The sequence below is a fragment of the Mus caroli genome, chromosome 10 (genome assembly GCF_900094665.2).
Source record: "Mus caroli chromosome 10, CAROLI_EIJ_v1.1, whole genome shotgun sequence".
Lineage (NCBI taxonomy): Eukaryota > Metazoa > Chordata > Mammalia > Rodentia > Muridae > Mus > Mus caroli.
The window spans coordinates 22,698,813-22,713,129 of record NC_034579.1 but is presented as its reverse complement, the minus strand read 5'-3'; the positions used below and the strand labels follow the sequence as shown (position 1 = coordinate 22,713,129).

The 14,317-nt window shown below is 42.8% G+C and overlaps 1 protein-coding gene across 3 annotated transcripts in view; it reads right to left on the bottom strand.

Annotated features, from left to right (window-relative positions):
* Positions 1 to 14,317, bottom strand: part of Arhgap18 (Rho GTPase activating protein 18) — a 221,199-nt gene that overhangs the window by 158,211 nt on the left and 48,671 nt on the right. Inside the window, exon 1 of one of the 3 annotated variants that reach the window (XM_029482497.1) lies at positions 12,186 to 12,264. The exons of the other annotated variants lie outside the window; for them this stretch is intronic. Within the exon in view, the coding sequence (XP_029338357.1) occupies positions 12,186 to 12,241 (56 nt within the window). The 5' untranslated portion in view covers positions 12,242 to 12,264. Of the gene's footprint in view, positions 1 to 12,185; positions 12,265 to 14,317 lie in introns of those variants that run through there. 3 annotated transcript variants of the gene reach the window in all.

Genomic DNA, 14,317 nt, shown 5'->3' with positions numbered 1-14,317 from the left:
TCACCAGAAGTCTTAGGATCCCGTGGGGAATCCTGTGTGGGTCCTTGCGGGTGTCTGGAGACTTCACTGGCAAGGCACCCCAGTGCTCGAGTGGACCAGAAGGGACTTGTGCCCCAGCTCAGGCTGGGTTGCCTGCTTCCCTAGTTAATGCAGTCTTAGGTCCGCACAATTAGATTGGAGCAGAAGCTGTGTTCCACTCACCAGAGGTCTTAGGATCCCATGGGGAGTCCTTTGTGGGTCCTTGCAGGTGTCCGGAGACTCCTCTGGAAAGGCACCCCGGTGCTCGAGTGGACCGGAAGGGACTTGTGCCCCAGCTCAGGCCGGGTTGCCTGCTTCCTTAGTTAATGCAGTCTCAGGTTCCGCATGATTGGATTGGAGCAGACGCTGTTTTCCACTCACCAGAGGTCTTAGGATCCTGTGGGGAGTCCTGTGCAGGTCCTTGCAGGTGTCCGGAGACTCCTCTTGCAAGGCACCCCGATACTCGAGTGGCTCCACTCTGGTTCTTGAAGGATTCTAGATAGACCTGCCTTCACGTAGGCCTATCTGAGTCCAGCAAGGCTAGTCATAGCACTCTGAATTTCCTCTGCTTACACAGAGCTCTGAAAAACAGGGTTTGCAGAACTAATTGCTATCAAAATAAAAGTAAAAATGATTCATAAATAAAAATCAAGTTTTAGTGTGTGTGTGTGCTAAGTATTTCCTTGAAAATAACTGTTAATTGCTTTTTAAATATGGTACATACATTTAAGTCCTTGAGAAAATTTGGTATTGTAGCAAAGACTTTCAGTTACCAAGAACCTAATAATGTTGACTCATCCATCAATAACAACGTAGAATCACAGAAAATAAACTTCTATTTCTGCAAAATTTTGGTATAATTAGTTTTCCATTGAATTTATGTCTTTGTATTATTGGCTATATATCCTTTGTGAAAATAATTTTTAAGAAAACTAGTGAATTATTTAAAACATTCAGAATACAATTCATTTAAGAGTTCAACATTTCACATGGAAACAGAAGTTTTCATCTACAAAGTGCATGCTTAAGAACTTTTCAATTCACTTACAAAAAAAAATCACACATGCACCCATATAGTTTTAAGTCACCTTAAAATTTTGTGTTGGGCTTCATTTATGGCTATCCTAGGGCCGTTGGCCTGAGTCCTGGTTGAACACATAGGCCATTGGGCTGGATTTGAAGTATGACTGCGAAATTTCCACATATTCTCACAGTCCTTCCAGAAGTACTATTTAGACTTGGTACTACCAAGAGTTTCCTCTAAATGTCCTGCTCTCAGTCTGGGGAAAATGTAGCTCCTTAAATGTCCTCATACCCAGTCAGCTTATGCTCCTGAATTGAATACCTAGGAAGGTATTTTCCACGATTTGTTTAAATAATTTGCTGACATCTCTCCCTTTAAAGTCTCTGAGAACACAGCTAGAATCAAGAGGACATAAGCCTTATGAAAATGTAAAGAGAGACTCAAAACTGTAGGGCTGAGGCCTACAGTTCTCTCCATCCAGTCTATGTTACTCTTTTTGTAGAAGCAGCTACTAAGGCAGGTGAAGGGGAGGAAGCAGGTCCAATGGTTATGGAGCCAAGGCTGAGAGACCAGGAAATCTCTGTCTCCTAGAACCAATGCACTTTCCAGAGACATGTTCATGTTCGGGAGCTGCCACAACGTAGTCAAGCGAATCTACTGTAGGAATTTATGGCAGCCTTAATGAATCAATTTTCAAACAATTCCTTATCTCTTGTCTGTTGAGGGGGAAGGCATACATCACAAGATGTATGTATAGTCAGAGGACATCTCCTGCCAGATAGGTTCCAGGGATCTAACAGGTCACTAGGCTTGGTAGCAAGCCTCATTTGCTAAGCCATCTTGCTAGCCTAACTAATCACTTTTAAATAACTTTGTTTTTTTAAGTGCCTGTGCTACACCATAACTACAAAATCCATTTCCCACTACCCTGTTTCCCCATATTTCATCTCTGTGCTTTCCTTTAAAAGTGTCATTTGTGTGTATGTGTGTGTTTATTTCTTTCCCAATAAAAATTTACTCTATAATATTAAATATTTTCCATTCCTACGGGCAAGAATTAAGCAGTAGTAAACATTCTAAAATCCCATGTGGCCATCACCTTCCAAGCATGTATGCCTTTCATACATTCCTAAAACAGTCTAGAACATAGTGGACATTCAGAAAACTCAGCTCCCATCACAACTGCTATGGGATCAGGAAAGCAGGAAGCCGTGTGATGAAGGGAGGTGTTCTCTGGGAGTCTGTGCACACACATCTTACAGCATGCTGCCCTTTCTGCTTAAGCAGAAGCAGTTTAAAAAATCCTTTCCAGAAGGAGAATACTACCTTTCAAAGCCTTTGAATTTAAACTTCACTCTGTGATGTTCTGAGAAACATATCTCTCCCTAAGTTATCAAGAGCTTCAATCAACACAGTACAATCACATGTTTGGTCAGAAAGATGAGTCACATTCCAGAACTTCCCCTGCTGAAAGTCTGTCGAGCTCAAAAGCAGTATTTGTCTTAACCTTGCAAGGATTATCAAAACAAAGCTGTGGTGAGCAAAATTAATACATCACCCAGAAAAGATATCTCTCTCTCTCTCTCTCTCTCTCTCTCACACACACACACACACACACACACACACACACACGCACACACCCAGTGAAGCAGCCAAAAGAGGGTAGTTTGATTTCTGTCGAGGGAACCTGCCTCTCTACCTTATCCCACACAGCTGAATGGGAAAGCACGTGCACGCCAGGACTATCAAAAGTGAAGTCAGTGGAGTCACCATCAAACACCATCAAACATTTCCTTTAAAAGGCTTTTGCAAAGATTTCAGGCCAGAGCAAAAATTGTAGCCTTTCAAATGTGAATGAAAGGCATGGAATGAAGCTCACTGAGACTTCCTCGCTATCCTAGAGCAAGACCTGCCCACCAACAATGGCCACTGTGGGAAACTTTGAGGAAATGAGCAATCCTTCATCAAAAAAAAAAAAAAAATTCCTGTCAGCACATGTCTCCATTAAAGCCACATGCCGGCTCATCTTACATAGACTCTAGGTGGCTTCTTACAAATACTTCTGATAGGCTTGGTGAGTCCGGTACCACCCATCTCTCTGATGTTTATTTTGAGGGAAGGTGGGCAAAGATATAATATTGAACATTGATTCAATCTTACAAAAAAGTATATTTCAAACTGAGAGAGGGAATGCATTTTTAAAAGGCAAATGGCTTTGCAATGCAAAGAACTAGAAGAGAATTCAAAGTTTCTCAGCATAAAAAGATGATACACTAAGGGACAGACACATTAATTCCACTGACTGGATCATGGCACATTGTATTCATGTATAAATCATATTATACCCCATAAACATGCATGGTTACCATATGTCAGCTTCTAAAACGTACTGGGAAGAGTGAGCGGGGGGGGGGGGCTAAAATAAAAACAAATACATATGTAGCAGGTCATTAGGGACTTCTCGTGTCTTAAACGATTTATATTATATTCTGGAAGCAGTGGGAAGTCATCCCGAAAGGGTGGTCAGGGTAGACACATAACCAGATCTATGCAAAGAAAGGACATTGCCTGGCTATGAATCACATGGACGGAAGACAGAGGACATAGATCAGCAACAAGGTCCCTGGAGTTAACATGGGTCATCAGGACATGGTTTCAGCAGTGACACACCTGTCTGGACCCTGTCACTTCCTCCCAGCCTGGGCCACCCATGGCAGGGATGATACAAAGGAATCCTCAAGACCTTGAAGAATGTGCACAATTATCAACGTTTATACCCTGGATGATTGCAGACATCCAGCACACTGCAAGAGGAACAGCCTCGATGTGACCTCAGAGTGGAAAGGCCTCAGAAAACCTGTGGTTATAGACTACCTTTGTGATAAGCAAAGGAAATGCATTGAAATTTTCATGATTAAAGCTTCAGATCTCTAGACATTCCTCCCCAAGAAAGTTTTTTTTTTGAATTCTTGAGACAGGGTTTCTCTGTGTAGCCCTGGCTGTCCTGGAACTCACTCTGTAGACCAGGCTGGCCTCGAACTCAGAAATCTGCCTGCCTCTGCCTCCCAAGTGCTGGGATAAAAGGGGTGTGCCACCACACCTGGCCCCCAAAATGTAATTTGCCCAAAGGAGTAAGAGTTATATGTGGAGAGAGAGAGAGAGAGAGAGAGAGAGAGAGAGAGAGAGAGAGAGCGTATGTTCTGTGTCTGCCTTATCAAATGCTGCATTTGCTCATCATCAAGGATGCTCAATGTCTACTAAGGAGGTCCCCTCAGTGTGTTAAACTTCAGACTCTTCTGTTTGCTTGTTTTGTGATCTGAGGCTAAAGATTTGTGGACTTACTGGGCATCTGTGAAGTTCTAGGCACTAAAAAGCCCTTGACTATTCTCCCTTCTGTGTTGTCACTTCCTTGATGTCCAGGCTGACATTACACAGCCAAGCCTTGGTAGTCAGGGCAGAGACTAGATCACACAGAAACCTAACCTAAACTTCTAACAGAAGGCACCAGTATCTTCTTCATTTTGGTTTGACATTTCATTGCTGAAGTAAATCTACTTCCTGTTATTTGATACTTCGCAGCATACTTGAAAAATACTAAGGCCAAAAATAAAAATCTCATAGTTGAAAATGCTAGGCATTCTGGCATTCTGGCACATGGCTGTAATCTCAGCAGCTGAGAATTCTACTAGGCAAGCCTGGGCTACATAGTGAGTACTGGGGTCAGCCAAGCTACAGTTGCCTAGTAAAACCCTGCCTTAAAAAAAAAAAATCAGGCTAGACTCAGACGTATCTACACTCCCCCCATGATTTCATCTTGGTTTAAGCTCTACAGTTCTTCCACCTGAGAGCTAGTGTTTTACAGCAAGCTTTGAGTTCTTAGTACTTATCCTTAATTTCCAATCCACCCTCAAGGCTTTGTCTTCTCCAAGTTAAAGAAAAGTATGAACTGATTTATAGAGGACAGTGTTTTTGAGGATTCTCTCTGAACAATGAAACAAGAAAAACATCTGCTCCCTAAGCTCCGGGCTAGTTGATATAATATCCTCTTCCCTCTTCCTTTTCCTCGAATTTAAATAGAGGCCATTCCTTGTTTACAGGATGAGGGCAAGAGGTAAATTTCTTCCCAAAAGGGATGCAGGGCATGTTCTGACCATGAAGTTATTGTGTGAAGTTACTCTGCCCAAGGAGACTAAAAGTCAGGAGTCAATAAGCACTTGTGTATGACAGCCTGGGAGAAGCCTGTGGGAATTGGGGGTGGGGAGATGGGGGGTGGGAGTGGGGAGTCGGGAATCAAAGGTTTCAGGAAGGCTGTCTTTGCTGTTGATACCATCAGGTTTCTGCTTCTGAGCCTGTGGGAATGGCAGGTGCCTAAGAAGGGGAGCAGGGCTATCCTAAAGTACAAGTAAGGCAGGGAGCAGCTGGGGAGAAAGGGCAGCTGATCCCTGGCTTCTCTTCCTTCAGTGGCAGCTGTTTTACATTCCCAGCACGTAGATAAGAATGCTGTAGCTCCAGGAGTGGTGGTTCAGGTTTAATGAGAAAAAGCAGGAAGAAAGGAGGCAGAGGTAGAACTCAGAATAAATATTCTTTGATCTAAGCATCTAGATTTCTCATTATTATAGCCTACTTACAAAACATCATGGGCAATTTTAAAGTGAGTTCAATAGTGATCTGATAACTTCCCCAATCTAAAGGAGCTCTGCTGTTAGGTGTAGCTACTTGATATTTTGCATGTCACAGGTAAATAAATAACATGGCGATAATATTATGGAAACCAACAATGGTAGCCTGTACTCTAATGAGAGAAGTACCAAGGTAAAATAAAAGAACCCTCTCAGGATCCCTAACATATGACCAATGTTGGGAGCACGGGTGTTGGTGGTGTTGAGCCAAGCTCAGTCTATAGCTCATACTAGCTAGAAACTCCTTTGGCAGCTCAGCCTGACTTCAATCTTAGGGTGCCCCCCAACTTGCATGACCTTCCACCTCAGCTTTGTGGATGCTGTGATTATAGAGGGAAGCCACCATGCTTGATCATTTCATCAAAATTGATTCTTTTACTAGGTATTTTGCATTTTTTATAAATACAAATATAGATAAATACTGCCAATATTTTTACAGTATCTGGTCAATAATTTATATATCTTTTTAAATTCTGTGCACTGTTCTGACCCTCAAGGCAAGTGCCGTGTTACCTATAAATAGTAATTAAATGTTCTGATTATGAAGTCAGATGACAGAAAAGACAAGAGGAACTCATATCGTGGCGCTCACTCTGGGAGTGGAACAAGCTGTCAACCTTTTAGTGATAAACACAAAGAGAAGGTTAGTGATAAGGAGTTACCTTCTTTTTTGTACATTCATAATAACTGGCTTTAGTGCAAAGGATTCATTTCAAAATGACAGCTACAGTACACATGTGGGTGCACATGTGCATGTGTGTATATATGTGTGGGTGTGTATGTGTATATATGTGTGGGTGTGTATATGTGTGTATATATGTGTGGGTGTGCATATGTGTGCATGTGCATGTATGTGCACGTGTGTGCACCTGTGTGTGCATGTGCATGTGTATGTGTGCATATGTATGTGTATACACACATGTTCACATGCCTATTTATTGAGGACAAAGGACACCCTTGGGTGTTATTCTTCAGGAGCCATCCTCCTTTTTCTTTTGTTTTTTCGTTTTTGTTTTTTGGTTTTTGGTTTTTTGGTTTTTTTCGTTTTTTGGGTTTTTTTGGAGTCAGGCTTTCTCTGTATAGCCCTGGCTGTCCTAGAACTCACTCTGTAGACCAGGCTGGCCTCAAACTCAGAAATCTGCCTGCCTCTGTCTCCCAAGTGCTGGGATTAAAGGCGTGTGCCACCACAGCCCAGCTTTTTCCTTCCTTTTCAAAATTAGAACATGTTCTCTTATTGACCTGGAACTTATCAAGTAGGTTATGTTACAGGTTGCCTGGTTGACTAAAGAGACCTGGGAATCTACATATCTTTACATCTGTCTTCACCTCATCCTTGCTGGGCCTACCAAGCACCTATTAGCATGTCTGGTTTTCTTTTACATAGGTTCTGGGCATTGAATCTTGGTTGTCATACTTACAACGGGAGGACTTTACAGACAGCTGTCTTCCCAGCTCAGCAACCACAGCTCTAGGTTTATTTACATATTCTTCATTTAAAACACTTGTTGCCTCACAGAATGGCCCAGAAGTCTCTACAACAGGGAAAGATTTAACCATATTTTTGTGTAAGTAATGAAACCTCAAAGTACAAAAGCAACCAGAGCAGCTACAACATTCCAAACCCTCTGAAGACTTTTTGGAGAAATAAGAAGCCAAGCTGTCCACATGCATATTATACCTGTCAAATGAAACATCATGGATTCAAAACTTAGCCATACAAGGGCTACATATATTCTCTCTGGAAAAGAAACGAGGGGCCTTGCAGGTGTTCACAGCAAGCAGGAACGTGAACCACAAGGAGGAGTGAATGAAAAATTGGTTCAGATTGACTTTGTCAGCCTGGATCAAGACTTCAGGGAGTCTGATGACAGAAAATGTATTCCTAAAGAAGTTCAACACAGTAAAATACAGAAAAAAAAAATCTTGGTGTAATGTGTTCCTGCTGCACAAGGAAGTGTGATTACATCAAAACTTGACTCAGGATACATGTGATTTCTTCCAAGAAGATGAGTTCTAGAGATAGGCTATCTGTACTGACTTAAGGGCCTAAGGAAGGGTCTGGCCTGGTCTTTTGCATGCAAATAGCATAGAGGTCCTTTGGGCTATTAACCACTTCTGGTCCTGGTCATAGGAGCATGGGGGAACCTCTGACTATACAGATAATGAGTCACTTAGACTACTAGGTATTTCTGTTCCTGATTGTGGGGACTTTATATGGCCTGACCCAACAGATAACACAGATCAGTAGGCTGTAACCATTTCCAGTTCATAGCTTTCGGGATAGAAGAACAGTTTGTACATCTTTCCATTTGAAAGACAACCCTGTGTGCTTAATATTCCTGGTCTCCCTTGAGATCTGTGAGCATAGGAACATTTGTGATGTGTTAAGCATAAGTATTTTTCAGACTTTACACACTTTAAAGGTATGATAACAACATTGGAACCTTTTGTATTTGTTGGGAGCAGGGTAGCCCAGTAGGTAGCCCACGTTGCCCTAGAACTTCTTACATAGACCAACATAGCCTCAGACTCAGAACAATCTACCTGCCTCTAACTCCCTGAGTACTGGGCTTATATTTTCCCTCTGTGTCCAGCAGTAAAATCTTTTTATAATGATTTTCCCAAAGTGACCCACTATTATGCCAAGAAAATGCCGGGTTCAATAATCCAATCACATTGGGTCAAAGCCAACATTGCATCGAAGTACATACCCATTTCTTGCTTGCTGTCTTGTCCCATGTCACAGTTGTTTGAGACTGTTGTTTTAGGTGCTTTAAATAAGTATGACTAAAACCATCAGGCCCTAGTAGTTCCTAAGGTAAAGGCTTTTATCCTCTTGCATAGATGATCTAGTATTAACTTAGGGCTCTGTCAGCATTCTTCTAAAAAGTATAACCACTGTCGCCTGAACATTTCATTGCATAATCATTTCATCACTGCTATATCCCTCTTCAGTAAATCTAGCTTTCTATTCCACCAGCACCGTGCCATGTGGAAGTTATATCTTATTGTCAAGGCTTCATAGAACTCTACATCTCTTCAGGGCATAAAACATTTATTGTAGCCCTCTCTTCAAAACACCACCCGAGATATGGTCACTTGCTGATATTGCTGCTAATCCAAATGCCACTGGCATAGCCAAGGACATAGGACTTCAGATGTCCTGTTTCCCTAGAAAGCAGGCAGACAAGTTGGCTCAGCTATGAGAACATGATGGAGGGATGGCATATATTAGATTCCTGATAGGACCATTCTTTCCTAGTAAGATAAATGTTGGAAGGCTGGAATTTATTCTTAATAAACTATTACAGAATTGGTCATGGTTGATAAACATTATGTCAGCTGAGAAGGAAACCCACTGCCCACTTACACAGTCTGAAATCAGGGATCTATATTTCTTTCCTACAGGTTTATTTTATGAGCATTAACACTGTGCCTTCATAAAATCTATGTGTACCATGTGTATGCCTTTACACACAGAGGTCAGAGGTCACAAAAGGGCATCAGATTCCCTGGAACTGCAGTTGTGGATGATGTGAAACACCACGTGGGTGCTGGGAACTGAACCCAGGTCCTCTGCAAGAGCAGATAGTGCTCATACCTGCCGAGTAGTCCCCCCAGCCTTTCCCTCTGTGCTTTTATCTCCCACTTTTAAAGAACCCAAAAATCACTACCACTTAGAACCAACTAATTTGTCAGTAGTCACCACCTGTCTTTGTCTTATTGAGCTTTGGAATCCTTGTTTTTTAAAAAAATGTACAAGAAAAGCACACAAAGTCCATAATCCTCCAGAGCACAGCATTAAATTACCACTTTCAACTAATCAACAACTATAATTAAGTCTAATTATAAATTACAAGTATCTAATTTTAGAAGACCTTTGCTTTATAAGTCCAAGATGTTAGAGACATTACTAACTTCGCTACTTGAAATGACTCGAAGGCTGGAAGCCTCCTTTACGCATTCTTGCCTTGTGTGTATGGCCTGGAAGTAGACATGTAATTAGGATCTTCTCTCTCCGGGACTAGAGGCAGCAAACACCTGAATGAACTGGCATCTCTGAGAGGGTACCTGCATGATGTCCACCCAAATCTCACCTTTGCTTGTGCTTAAATTATCCCTGTGAATTTCAGATTTTGCTTCATTCAATCTCCTGGTATACATCATGAGGATGTGATAAATACAAGCCCTATAAATTTAATAGAAGCCTGTCTCAGAGAGACTCCTGACACAGGAAAGAAAGATTCAAGGAGATACATAGTTGTACTAGACTATGTGCAAGTACACAGCTGAGGAGGAAAACCTCTTGTTTTTAGCTTCCCTAAACCATCGATTATGTTCTACTGGATTTGGAGCATTTAACTAGAACTGAAATGACTAAAAATTATATCTTTCCTGCCCTTAGGAATAGCATAAAATAATATTCTGCTTACCTGAGACCTGATGGTTCAATGGTATCTCACTGAGATTTTTCATATATAAAAGGAAGGTTGTGGGTTAGGAAATCGTCTCACTGGGTAAGGCATGAGGATCTGAGTTCAAATCCCCAGAGTCCACCACGTATTGTCAGGTACAGCAACCAACATCTCTAGTCCCAACTTCCACTATGGCAGGGTGGCCAACAGAAGCAGGAGAATCTCAAGAATTGATGGGCCAGCCAGCCAGCCTAGCACACACAGTGGCAACCAACAAAAGACAGACCCTGTCTCTAACAAGACATAAGGTAAAGACTAACATTCTGATGTTCTATAACCTCTGTGCATGCATCTGCACTTACCCAGGAACGTGTATGCAACCACAGGAACCCAGAAACATGTATGCAACCACAGGAGTTATATATACACACATACATATACACACACAGGGGGGTGGGGCAGGTAGGCAGAGAGAGTTAAACATAAGATTAAAAAGTGGGCCACTTTCCACTGGGGACCCCTCCAAACTTCTTTTATCTCCAATATGATGAATCCATGATCGGTTGACAGACATGGACCACCATCTGCGTGGTAACCAATAGACCTCACACTGGCAGCTACATGCATAAGGTGGTAACAGTCATCAGCTAAGCAAAGAGAGAATGACCAGCCCTCCCTTCCCTCTATGGATACCATAAAACCAAGAGTGGTAAGCAGCAAGTTAAACAAAGGAAACGTTTGCCTTTCTGGCTACTCCTTTAGAGGACTTGGCAAATCCCTAGCAAACCTTCAGATCAGCTAGTAAGCAAGTGTATGGTTCTTTTCCCTGGAATACAGCAATAGACATATCTACTGGCCAATCAGATAATCACATGGCACTGGCCACGTAAGCAGGTACAATAGTCAGTGGGGATAGCCTTCTAATGGAGAGAAACGTAGCCAGGGCTGACTTGCATTGAGTATGAGGGGTTATCTTTTCCGTTCAGGATCGACTTTATCTCAAGGGACATTAGCTAGCAGCACGTACCATGTGATGGTGACTCGGGACACTTCTGAATACAGCCATTATGGTGGTACCACACTGCCCATCCTGGCCAGTCTTTAAAAACAGGGCAGTTAGCCCTCAATGGCAAGCCAGGCTCAGTACCATCAAACACCAGTGAGAAATAATGAGGAACCCTGAGGTGTTGGGGGAAAAATAAAACTACTGGCTTTGGGAATTGTGCTTTCCACAATTTGTAATCAATAATAATAATAGTTATTATTATTAATAATAATCTCTGTAACTTTATAGAAATTAACCCTTCTAGGTCTCCACATCCTCCTCCAATGAGGAAAGGGTTAGTCAGACTACATGTGATCCCATGGTCCACTGGACATGTGTCTATAAACATAAGCCTTCTAATCTGTGCAGCTCAATCATGTATTCGCTGTGTGCCATGAACTATGCTGAGTGGGTTTTCATGGTGGCAATACTCAGGATAGCAGTGACATTTTCGCCATTTGATAAATTAAAACCTCAAAATATGCAAACCCACAAACAGCATTGATCTGTACAGGCAGCCTGTCATGTCAACTTAGGCCTCACTCCCCATGCGTGTCAGTACAGTGTTGTAAGAAGCAGGATCCTTCAGGATCTCGGCATTGACGGATATACAGAAATCGAAATCAAAGGGAGGCCCAGGAAAGCCAGCCTCGGCACCCATGGTCTAGCGTGGAGAGCACTCCCTTGGTGTCACTCCTTCAGTTCCAAATGCTCTCTGTCCAATCTGCCATTTCGTCATGCAAAAGCCAATGTTTTTACCCATGTTGAAATAAGATGAGCTTTTAGCTTTAATTTGGTTGCCACCTGCTGGCTGAAAGACAAAAAAAAAAAAATCCCTCTGCAGCAAAGAACATGCTTAAACAAAGGAAAGCCTTACCCTTAGCAGAGCCAGTGGGGATGAGTTTGGGTTACCCTGTAAACTGGACTGGAGCAGATACTAAACATGTGTATTGTGGGACAGACACTACAGTGGATTCTCCAGACGCCCTGCTGCTCGTACTCACCAATAAGCTTTGTGACAGCCCACCATTTTGAAGAAGAGAAGCTCAGCTCCCGGCATCAGAGGATACCACCAAAGAGTGGTAAGGGATTCCGAAGTAGGCCAAACAGCATTTCTCCATCCCTAACATATCCTCTTTTCCTTATCACATGAGTTTCCACCACCCTGGAAGACCCGGGTAACCTTACAGCGTGTAGAAAATGCTCTCTGCAGGCCTCCTACTGCAGAGCTGCAGTATGCTGCCAAATCACAAAGCTTTCAGAGGATTTCCCAGCCAAGCCTAGGCAGGCCAAGAAAATACTTCATCAATCCTGCAGGGGGCGCCAGTAATAACCAGTCAAAATACAATAAACACTCTGAGATCAGGAATTTGGTTCTTTAATAGAAATTCATATTAAACATTCGATCCTTCAGCTGAAATAGTTATAAAAGGAGAGAGGGTGGGTGTTCTATGTTTCACTTGGGAAACACTCAATGTTCACCTGTGTCCCCGTGGACGCCCTGTACTGACTGGATTCTGCCGCCTGAAATACACAAAGCCCAGTGCTGAGTTCAGACAGCTCACGGCCGGACTGGACAGGAGCATAAATACTGGGCTCCTTTTGTCTCAGAGAGGCATTACTGGCCGGCTAATGGCTGAGGGATTAACCTCCGCAGGCACTGTTCTCAGCACTTCATATATTAACTAAATCTTCACACAATGGGTAAGAAAGCAGCACTGGTGCTCCAATAAAGGAGAAGGAGACTTACTCATTCTTTAATGGCTGTAAAAGAAAACATGCAATTCCACCTACATCTCTCACATAATAGTAGCAGTGTGTAAGCCCAAGCACTGTGCACCGTTTACGTTTAACCTCTAAGACAGTGGTTCTCAACTTTTTGTTTTTAAGATTTATTTTTTATTTTATGTACATGCACAGATGTGTAGCTGTATTCAGACACCCCAGAAGGTGGCATCAGATCCCATTACAGATGGTTGTGAGCCACCATGTGGTTGCTAGGATTTGAACTCAGGACCTTCGGAAGAGTGGTCAGTGCTCTTAACCACGGAGCCATCTCTCTAACCCCTGTTCTCAACCTTCTTAAAGTTACGATCTTTTAATACCATTCTTTGTGTTGTGGTGACCCTAACCATAAAATTATTTTTGTTGCTACTTCATAACTATAATTTTGCTACTGATGTGAATGCCACATAAATATCTGAGATGCAGGATTATCTGATATGTGACCTATGTCAAAGGGTCACTTATTTCCCCCGAAGGGTCTTGACCCACAAGCTGAGAATCACTGTTCTCAGAGAAGTGCTATACCTGAACAGAGGAATAGAGATGATAGAAAGATCAGTGACCAGTTATTAGTTGGCCATTCCTTCAGTCTCTGCTACATCCGATGGGCAAGCGCCAAACCCTGGCACTATTAATGATACTCTGTTATGCTTGCAGACAGGAGTCTAGCATGGCTGTCCTCTGAGAGGCTCCATTGAGGCAGCTGACTCAAGACAGATACAGACAACCACAGTCAAACAGTGGATGGAGCTTGGGGACTCTCATATAAGAGCAGGAGGAAGGATTGCAGACCCAAAAGGGATAGGAACTCCACAGAAAAATAACAGTCAACTAACCTGGACTCTTTGGGTCTCTCAGAGACTGAACCACTAACCAATAAGCATACTCAGGAAGTACCTAGGCCTCCACAGATGTGCAGTTTAGTCTTCATGTGGATCCTGAACAACTGTAATCGGTAGCTATCCCAAAAGCTGTTGCCTGTATGTGGGATGTGTTCTACTAACTGGACTGCCTCATCTGGCCTCAGTAGGAGAGGAAACACCTAGACCTGCAGAGACTTAATGTGCCAGGGTACAGGGATACCCAAGGGACTCTGCCTACTCAGAGAAGGGGAAAAAGGATAAGGGGAAGGATTGTAGGAGGGGATGACTGGGAGGGAGACAGTGAGTGGGATGTAAGTGAATATGTTAATTAGAAAGATCAGTGACTGTTCAGCTGCGTGGGTATGCAGAGGACAAAAAAAGAAGTAGAGCTAGCTCTACAGGTCAGAGTGGGGACCACGGGGGCAGACGGCTTCTGGGACAGGCAGGAGCCACAGAGCCGCTGAGGCAGCACCCCATTGGGGCCGCAG